This window comes from Eschrichtius robustus, chromosome 2 (genome assembly GCF_028021215.1).
Source record: "Eschrichtius robustus isolate mEscRob2 chromosome 2, mEscRob2.pri, whole genome shotgun sequence".
Classification (NCBI taxonomy): Eukaryota; Metazoa; Chordata; class Mammalia; order Artiodactyla; family Eschrichtiidae; genus Eschrichtius; species Eschrichtius robustus.
This window is the reverse complement of record NC_090825.1, coordinates 162,501,650-162,511,868: the sequence shown is the minus strand read 5'-3', so window position 1 is coordinate 162,511,868 and position 10,219 is coordinate 162,501,650. Positions and strand designations below refer to the sequence as shown.

At 38.8% G+C, this 10,219-nt stretch overlaps 1 protein-coding gene across 1 annotated transcript; it reads left to right on the top strand.

Moving 5' to 3' along the window:
• The first annotated feature begins 6,559 nt into the window (after window positions 1-6,559).
• On the top strand, window positions 6,560-9,977 carry LOC137759004 (olfactory receptor class A-like protein 1). The gene is given in 4 exon segments (XM_068534934.1): window positions 6,560-6,662; window positions 9,386-9,587; window positions 9,864-9,900; window positions 9,903-9,977. Coding segments are annotated over 4 exon segments (417 nt in total).
• The last annotated feature ends 242 nt before the right edge of the window (window positions 9,978-10,219 follow it).

Sequence of the window (10,219 nt, the reverse complement as noted above, 5' to 3'; positions counted from 1 at the left end):
CTCATTCAGATTCGATGGAGAAATTAAAACCTTTACAGACAAGCAAAAGTTAAGAGAATTCACCACCACAAAACCAGCTTTACAACAAATGCCAATGGAAATTCTCTAGGCAGGGAACACAAGAGAAGGAAAAAGCCTACAGTAACAAACCTAAAACAATTAAGAAAATGGTAATAGGAACATACATATCGATAATTACCTTAAATGTAAATGGATTCAATGCTCCAACCAAAAGACATAGACTGGCTGAATGGATACAAAAACAAGACCTGTTTACGTGCTGTCTACAAAAGACCCAATTCAGACCTAGGGAGACATACAGACTGAAAGGGAGGGGATGGAAAAAGATATTCCATGCAAATGGAAATCAAAAGAAAGCTGGAGTAGCAATTCTCGTATCAGAAAAAATAGACTTTAAAATAAAGACTACTACAAGATACAAAGAAGGACACTACATAATGATCAAGGGATCAATCCAAGAAGAAGATATAAAATTGTAAATATTTATGAACCCAACATAGGAGCATCTCAGTACATAAGGCAAATGCTAACAGCCATAAAAGGGGAAATCGACAGTAACACAATCATAGTATGGGACTTTAACACCCCACTTTCACCAATGGACAGATCATCCAAAATGAAAATAAATAAGGAAACACAAGCTTTAAATGATACATTAAACAAGATGGACTTACTTGATATTTATAGGACATTCCATCCAAAAACAACAGAATACACTTTCTTCTCAAGTGCTCATGGAACATTCTCCAGGATAGATCATATCTTGGGTCACAAATCAAGCCTTGGTAAATTTAAGAAAATTGAAATCATATCAAGTATCTTTTCTGACCACAATGCTATGAGACTAGATATCAATTACAGGAAATAAATCTGTAAAAAATACAAACACATGGAAGCTAAACAATATCTTACTAAATAACCAAGAGATCACTGAAGAAATCAAAGAGGAAATCAATAAATATATAGAAACAAATGACAATGAAAACACGATGACCCAAAACCTATGGGATGCAACAAAAGCAGTTCTGAGAGGGAAGTTTATAGCAATACAATCCTACCTCAAGAAACAAGAAACATTTCAAATAAACAATGTAAACTTACACCTAAAGCAATTAGAGAAAGAAGAACAAAAAAACCCCCAGAGTTAGCAGAAGGAAAGAAATCATAATGATCAATTCAGAAATAAATGAAAAGGAAATGAATGAAATGGTAGGAAAGATCAATAAAATTAAAAGCTGGTTCTTTGAGAAGTAAACAAAATTGATAAACCATTAGCCAGACTCATCAAGATAAAAAGGGAAAAGACTCAAATCAACAGAATTAGAAATGAAAAAGGAGAAGTAACAACTGACACTGCAGAAATACAAAGTATCATGAGAGATTACTACAAGCAACTATAAGCCAATAAAATGGACAACCTGGAAGAAATGGACAAATTCTTAGAAAAGCACAACCTTCCGAGACTGAACCAGGAAGAAATAGAAAATATAAACAGACCAATCACAAGCACTGAAATTGAGACTGTGATAAAAAATCTTCCAACAAACAAAAGCCCAGGACCAGATGGCTTCACAGACGAATTCTGTCAAACATTTAGAGAAGTGCTAACACCTATCCTTCTCAAACTCTTCCAAAATATAACAGAGGGAGGAACACTCCTAAACTCATTCTGCGAGGCCACCATCACCCTGACACCAAAACCAGACAAAGATGTCACAAAGAAAGAAAACTACAGGCCAATATCACTGATGAACATAGATACAAAAATCCTCAACAAAATGCTAGCAAACAGAATTCAACAGCACATTAAAAGGATCACACACCATGATCAAATGGGGTTTATCCCAGGAACGCAAAGATTTTTCAATATACGCAAATCAATCTATGTGATAAACCATATTAATAAATTGAAGGAGAAAAATCATATGATCATCTCAATAGATGCAGAAAAAGCTTTCGACAAAATTCAACACCGTTTAGCATAAAAACCCTCCAGAAAGTAGTCATAGAGGGAAATAACCTCAACATAATAAAGGTCTTATATGACAAACCCACAGCCAACATTGTTCTCAATGGTGAAAAATTGAAACCATTTCCTTTAAGATCAAGAACAAGACAAGGTTGTCCACTCTCACCACTATTATTCAACATAGTTTTGGAAATTTTAGCCACAGCAGTCACAGAAGAAAAAGAAATAAAACGAATCCAAATCAGAAAAAAAGAAGTAAAGCTGTCACTGTTTGCAGATGACATGATACTATACATAGCGAATCCTAAAGATGCTACCAGAAAACTACTAGAGCTAATGAATGAATTTAGTAAAGTAGCAGGATAGAAAATGAATGCACAGAAATCTCTTGCATTCCTATATACCAATGATGAAAAATCTGAAAGAGAAATTAAGGAAACACTCCCATTTACCATTGCAACAAAAAGAATAAAATACTTAGGAATAAACCTACCTAAGGAGACAAAAGACCTGTATGCAGAAAACTGTAAGACACTGATGAAAGTAATTAAAGATGATACCAACAGATGGAGAGATATACCATGTTCTTGGATTGGAAGAATCAACATTGTGAAAATGACTATACTTCCCAAAGCAATCTACAGATTCAATGCAATCCCTATCAAACTACCAATGGCATTTTTCAAAGAAGTAGAACAAAAAAATTCACAATATATATGGAAACACAAAAGACTCTGAATAGCCAAAGCAATCTTGAGAAAGAAAAAAGGAGCTGGACGAATCAGGCTCCAGGACTTCAGACTATATTTACAAAGCTACAGTAATCAAGACAGTATGGTACTGGCACAAAAACAGAAATATAGATCAGTGGAACAGGATAGAAAGCCCAGAGATAAACCCACACTCTTATGGTCACCTTATTTTTGATAAAGGAGGCAAGAATATACAATGGAGAAAAGATAGCCTCTTCAATAAGTGGTGCTGGGAAAACTGGACAGCTACATGTAAAAGAATTAAGTTAGAACACTCCTTAACACCATACACAAAAATAAACTCAAAATGGATTAAAGACCTAAATGTAAAGCCAGACACTATAAACCTCTTAGAGGACAACATAGGCAGAACACTCTATGACATAAATCACAGCAAGATCCTTTTTGACCCAGCTCCTAGAGAAATGGAAATAAAAACAAAAATAAACAAATGGAACCTAATGAAACTTAAAAGCTTTTGCACAGCAAAGGAAAACATGAACAGTACGAAAAGACAACCCTCAGAATGGGAGAAAATATTTTCAAATAAAGCAACTGACAGAGGATTAATCTCCAAAATGTACAAGCAGCTCATGCAGCTCAATATCAAAAAAACAAACAACCCAATCCAAAAATGAGCAGAAGACCTACATAGACATTTCTCCAAAGAAGATATATGGACTGCCAACAAACACATGAAAGGATGCTCAACATCACTAATCATTAGAGAAATGCAAATCAAAACCACAATGAGGTATCACCTCACACTGGTCAGAATGGCCATCATCAAGAAATCTACAAACAATAAATGCTGGAGAGCGTGTGGAGAATAGGGAACCCTCTTGCACTGTTGGTGGGAATGTAAATTGATACAGCCACTATGGAGAACAGTATGGAGGTTCCTTAAAAAACTACAAATAGAACTACCATATGACCCAGCAATCCCACTACTGGGCATATACCCTGAGAAAACCATAATTCAAAAAGAGTCATGTACCACAACGTTCATTGCAGCTCTATTTACAATAGCCAGGACATGGAAGCAACCTAAATGTCCATCGACAGATGAATGGATAAAGAAGATGTGGCACATATATACAATGGAATATTACTCAGCCATAAAAAGAAATGAAATGGAGGTATTTGTAATGAGGTGGATGGAGTTAGAGTCTGTCATACAGAGTGAAGTAAGTCAGAAAGAGAAAAACAAATACAGTATGCTAACACATATATATGGAATCTAAGGAGAAAAAAAAAAAGGCCATGAAGAACCTAGTGGCAAGACGGGAATAAAGACACAGACCTACTAGAGAATGGACTTGAGGATATGGGGAGGGGGTGGGGTGAGATGTGACAGGGTAAGAGAGTGTCATGGACATATATACACTACCAAATGTAAAATAGATAACTAGTGGGAAGCAGCCACATAGCACAGGGAGATCAGCTCGGTGCTTTGTGACCACCTAGAGGGGTGGGATGGGGAAGGTGGGAGGGAGGGAGATGCAAGAGGGAAGAGATATGGGAACATATTGTATGTGTATAACTGATTCACTTTGTTATAAAGCAGAAGCTAACACACCATTGTAAGGCAATTATACTTCAATAAAGATGTTAAAAAAAAAAAAAAGAAGATGTGGTACATATATACAATGGAATATTACTCAGCCATAAAAAGAAACAAAATTGAGTTATCTGTAGTGAGGTGGATGGACCTAGAGACTGTCATACAGAGTGAAGTAAGTCAGAAAGAGAAAAATAAATACCGTATGCTAACATGTATATATGGAATCTAAAAAATGTTCTGAAGAACCTAGGGGCAGGACAGGAATAAAGATGCAGACGACGTAGAGAATGAACTTGAGGACACAGGAATCGGGAAGGGTAAGCTGGGATGAAGTGAGAGAGTGGCATGGACTTATATATACTACCAAGTGTAAAATAGATAGCTGGTGGGAAACAGCCACATAGCACAGGGAGATCAGCTCGGTGCTTTGTGACCACCTAGAGGGGTGGGATAGGGAGGGTGGGAGGTAGATGCAAGAGGGAGGAGATATGGGGAAATATGTATATGTATAGCTGAATCACTTTGTTATAAAGCAGAAACTAACACACCATTGTAAAGCAATTATACTCCAATAAAGATGTTAAAAAAAAAAAAAGAATGTCACTTGTCTGGAAGCCCCAGTTCTTTTTCTCTGTAACTCTCTGTGATCTTTGGCTAGAATCTTGCGAAAAGAAATGGTGTTGCCTCTGTCCTCACAGACTCCTCTGCACCTCATCTTAAACAGATCACTTTCAGGCTTCAGTGTCACTTCATGCTTCGTAATTTTACAAGACTATTTATAAAAGTGGACAAGATCGATGGCAACAATGACGTTGGTCAATATCAAAATAGCAATTCACAGGACGTTCTTCATAGCATTATAGGGGAGCAAAGTTTTCCTTGACCCTCTTAAGGTCCATGGTTGGGTCTGAAAACTAAACTTTTGTAAGTTTAACTTTAAAATTAAGAAGAGAAAATCATACAATTTTTTGAAAAAATTTCACATGTACGTGGGAGCCTTCACAGGAGAATGAAAGATCTAAATAAGTGACTAGAGCAGGAAGTTTTAGAGCTTTTAGACAAATAATAAATATGCAAAGAAGTGACAAGATAAATGGTTTAGATTCAGGGTAGTAAATGGTACAGAAGTAACGAGAAAGATAAAGGTTAGCTTAATAAGATTTGTTTGCAGATTCCTCTAGTGCCATCCTGGGCTGATAAGAGTCTGTCTCCAGTAAAAGGAGTATTTATTTCCTGCCTTTAGGCAGAAAAGGGGGTACTTTTTCTGCATTTACTGATTCCTAGTTGCCTTCAGTTCAAAATAATTTTTATTTCAAAGAGGTATATTTGGGGGTGACATTTCCTTCAGTATATTATATTTAATTTTATCCAGGAAGATTGCATGGAGCTTTACAGAAATTAAATCATTCATTATATAAAACAACTGATTGTTATGCTCATCTTATAGATAAGAAAGTAGATGTTACCAAACGTCTTTTCCCCCAAATATTCAACTTCTCAAAACCTGTAATGGAGTCTGGTAAAGGGCTCTTCATTTACCTTTCTTTTATTTTTCCCTTTTCTCTGACCTTTATGTTGATATGTGGTCTAAGCCCATAGGATTTATAATCAGTATTTTCTTCCTGGTCTAGTTACTGCGATTATTTTGACATGTTCAGCCAGGGCTACATCTGTGCTTACGGCTTAGATACATTGAGAAGGTTGATGGTGAAAAGCAGGTGCTTTTGACACACACGAGGGTGGTCTTGACCTATAGCATCTCTGTTCTGAGTGTTGTCAGGGCCCCCTCTCAACCCCAGGAATGCCTAGTCCTCACTTCTCATGGTGAGGGCTGACATGTGTGTCTGTTCTTATGGTCTTTAATGTGTTGGTAAAACATCAACTTCTGATTTATATTTTTGCCTCTTTATATGTGAATTCCACATTGTTGTGGTGTTTTCTATTTTCCTCCTCATGGATAAAAAGAAGCAAGCAGTTAATTTTTTTTTCCTCAGAACATTTCAATTGGTTTTAGACCAGTGATTTCTCTAGGCCATGAACACTGGGTATTACACCATACTTGTAAACTCACATGAAGAGAGTTCCTTAGAAATTAATATTGATAGATTTACAGTGCTGTACAGGCCCCTGGACATGGTGTTATCTGATACTCTTCATTTTGTTACTGAGGAATCTTCCCTGTTGGCCAGTTTTTCGGGGCGATGTACTCAATTGCTGTAAAGTCCTGGATTTTATCAAGCACACTCAACAAGCATGCCTGCTGCCCAGGGCAAGTGCGTGAACACTTGCCTGCTCTCCAGGGTGGCTTTTACAAAGAATTCCATGAGTCTAATGAAGTACTGGAAATATTTTGAAGGTGTGATGTTGTGGTTTATAATAAGAAATATATCTTTGGTCTTTGTCCCATTCCTGCACAGAGTTCCTAAAAACTTTGGAATTTCCTAAGTGATAAGAGTGATAGAGGTACCATGATATTTAACACAATCCCCTTTCAACCACACCAGAGTTTATGTTAATGAAGGACTTATGGAAAGCCCCTAAAGATGGGAGCTGGTTGCCAGGAGAACCAACCATATGATTAGAAGTTTGGAACTTTGAGTCTCACCTCCTGACCTCCAGGGAGGGGAGAGGGGCTAGAGGTTGAATCAACTACTAATGGCCAATGATTTAATCAACCATGCCTATATGATGAAACCTCCATAAAAACCCAAAAGGACAGGGTTCAGAGAGCTTCCACATGGAGACGGTGGGAGGGTGGTGTGCTCAGTGAGAGCATGGAAGCTCTGAGCCTCTTCTCCCATACCTTGCTCTATGCATCTCTTCCATCTGGCTGTTCCTGAGTTATACCCTTTTGTAATAAACCAGTAATCCAGTAACTAAAATGTTTCTCTGAGTTCTGTGAGCCACTCTAGCAAATTAATCAAACCCAAGTTGGGGGTTGTTGGAACCTCTGATCTATAGCTGGTTGGTCAGAAACATAGGTGACAGCCTGGACTTGCAATTGGCATCTGAAGTGGATGGGGTTGGGAAGTCTTGTGGGACTGAGCCCTTAACCTGTGGGATCTGGCCCTATCTCCAGGTAGATGGTATCAGAATTAATTGCTTGATGGTGTGGAACAAATTGCATCAGAATTGGTGTCAGAATCTGAGAAGGTACTTGAAAGGTAAAGCATCTGTCAAAAGTTCAGAAATAGCTGAAGTAAAAGCAACAAATCACCGAAGTAGTAATTAGTAGAAGTTTACTGTGCACATATCAAAAAGACAGTTCGCAAACTGGGAGCACTCAAACAAAAACAGGGAGTGAGGCTCAGGGGTATGTTTTTATAAAATAGTTTATATCGTGAGAATGCAGTGATTGGTTATAATATATTAGAATTTTCTTAAATGATAGGGAATTGGTTAGCAGTTCCTTCATATCAACCTTGGGAAACAGTTTAAGTTTTGCTTATGATTTCCAGAGGCATAAGCAAGAAATGACCCAGGTCAAGTTAGTCTTGCAAAGTAAGCTAAAGCTTTGCTTGTATGATTAAGTCGGTTTTGTCTGCTCAGGGAATTTTCAAGGCGGGTCTCTGTTTGCTTTTGATTCTAATATATCCTTACAATTGTGGAGCAAAGAACTTTCCAGGCATGACAAGATACTCTTAGGCTGCTTTTGTCTTAAAGAAAGCATTGAGGTGAACAGTCAGGCTGTCATGGTGTGAGCTCCATGGATGTCACTGAGTAGAGAAATGTGGGGCATTGTTTCTGAATGAAAACAGGTTCATTTTGCCCAACGCGCAGCAAGCCAAAACCCTGAGATACCGAGGTTTGCAGCAAAGAAGGGGTTAATTCACAAGCCAAGTAAGGATATAGGAAAACAAATATCAGCTCTACCTCACCAAAAGCAAATGGGTTGGCATATTTATGGAATAGAGAAGCAGGGTGGTCTTAGGCATGGGAAAAGGTGACTGAAGGTAGGGAAGAGGTGAGGTAATTGGTGTTCTGCAAAGGCGTATCTAACTTATATGCTACTTCATGGGAAGCATGTTCAAAAGTGGAGGTGCATAGCATGATCTGAGGGTGGAGTTTTGGCCCTCTGACATCAAAAAGTCTTTCATCAGACACCTGTGCAGGCCCAGTTTTAGGGTCAGTGGTCCCAACTAGTCTTAGCTGGCTCAGCTCAAACTAGACACAGCTGATTCCATGTTCCTGGAAAACAACTAGGGCAAACGTCTTATTGTTTAGGCTATGTGAAGCTTGGAGAGTATGCAATTTGCAAAAGAATAATTAAGGTGATCTTGCTCAGTGAAGGCAGGCTACAAGTGGAGGGGTTTTTAGTAAGCTATAAGATGAGCTCAAGAATTTCTGTTAGTCACCAGTTTCTGTTAACGCTATGGGGCACAGTTTCAGGATGGGTTATTTAACACTATGGGGCACAGTTTCATGCTGATTGTTGAGAACTAGGTTCTGGTAACCCTCTCCAGGGTTGTCAGGTGCTCATATTGGGGTTCTCTGTGATGGGGGTGAAAACATGTGTCAACTGGAGCCATCTTGTGGGCAGCCAGATAAAAAGCACTCAAAGATTGCCAGGTATCAGTACTGTTAAAAGATACTGACATTCAGGGAGTTATTTCTCTCTTCTTCCTGACAAGGTACCATTCCTGGGAAATCTTAACAGAGACTCATTCTCTCTCCAAAGCTACTGGTTAGATGGGAATAAACCAAGATGAAGGAATCCCAGGAGATCTCATTATACATGAGGGTTGTCCTGTAAGGACCATTTGATTGGGAGAGAGATGTTTTTGAAGAATCTTTATGAATATCTAAGAGCAAAGCAGGATTAATGAAAGCATTTTGGTAAACTAATAATGATGGAGATTGGTGATGGTGGAGACTGTTATGGCAATGATGGACATAACATTGGTGGTCTCTGCTAGCTCTCTCTCTCTCTTTTCTCCAGATATACACATTATGTTTTAAGATGAGCAAATTTTCTAACTATGTTACCATCAAAAAACACCTCATTTCTCAAGCTGGCATTGGACTCTCTGCCAACACCTTCCTCCTTTTCCACATTATCATACTCCTTCTGGATCGCAGGCCACCAAGCTCTCTGCCACTTGGTCCTCATCCACATAGTGATTTTCCTCACTGTGGCACTCTTAATGTTGACGGACATGTTTGGGATACAGAATTTCCAAACTGACTTCTCATGCAAAGCCTTGGTCTACCTGTACAGGGTGATGAGGGGCCTCTCCATCGGTACCACCTGCCTCCTGAGCATGCTCCAAGTCATCACCTGGTTGGCCAGGTTCAAATTCCCCTCCACAAGTTACATCTTCCATTTCTTCTTCCTTATAGTTCCTAAATGTGCCCTTCTGTAGCAACCTGGTCATTTACACTGTGCCTTCATCCAATGTGTCCTCACTGATCCATGTTTATCAGTGAATACTGTTCTTTTTTCCCCATGAGCTACATCAACAAGGACCTGTTCTTCTTGCTGTCACTGTTCGGGGATATCTCCTTTGTAGGAATCATGCTGCTCTCAAAGGCATACATTGTGATTCTCTTGTTCAAGCATCAGAGGCAATCCCAGGAACTTCACAGCACCAGCCTCTCTCCAAGAGTCTCCTCAGAGAAAAGGGCCACACAGGCCATCCTGCTGGTTAGTTTCTTTGTGGTCATGTACTAGGTAGAATTCCTCATCTCATCCTTCTCAACCATATTATGGATGAACAACCCAGTCATCCTGGGTGACCAGAGGCTTGTGGTCAATGGCTAAGCCACTGCCAGTCCTTTGGTGCTTATCAGAGCTGACAAAAAGAGAACTAAGGTTTTGCAAAACATATTGGGGAAGAACCATCCATTCTAAACAAATTAGTGATAGAATTTGTTTTAGAAAGAGTCTTTGGACGTCCCTGATGGCACAGTGGT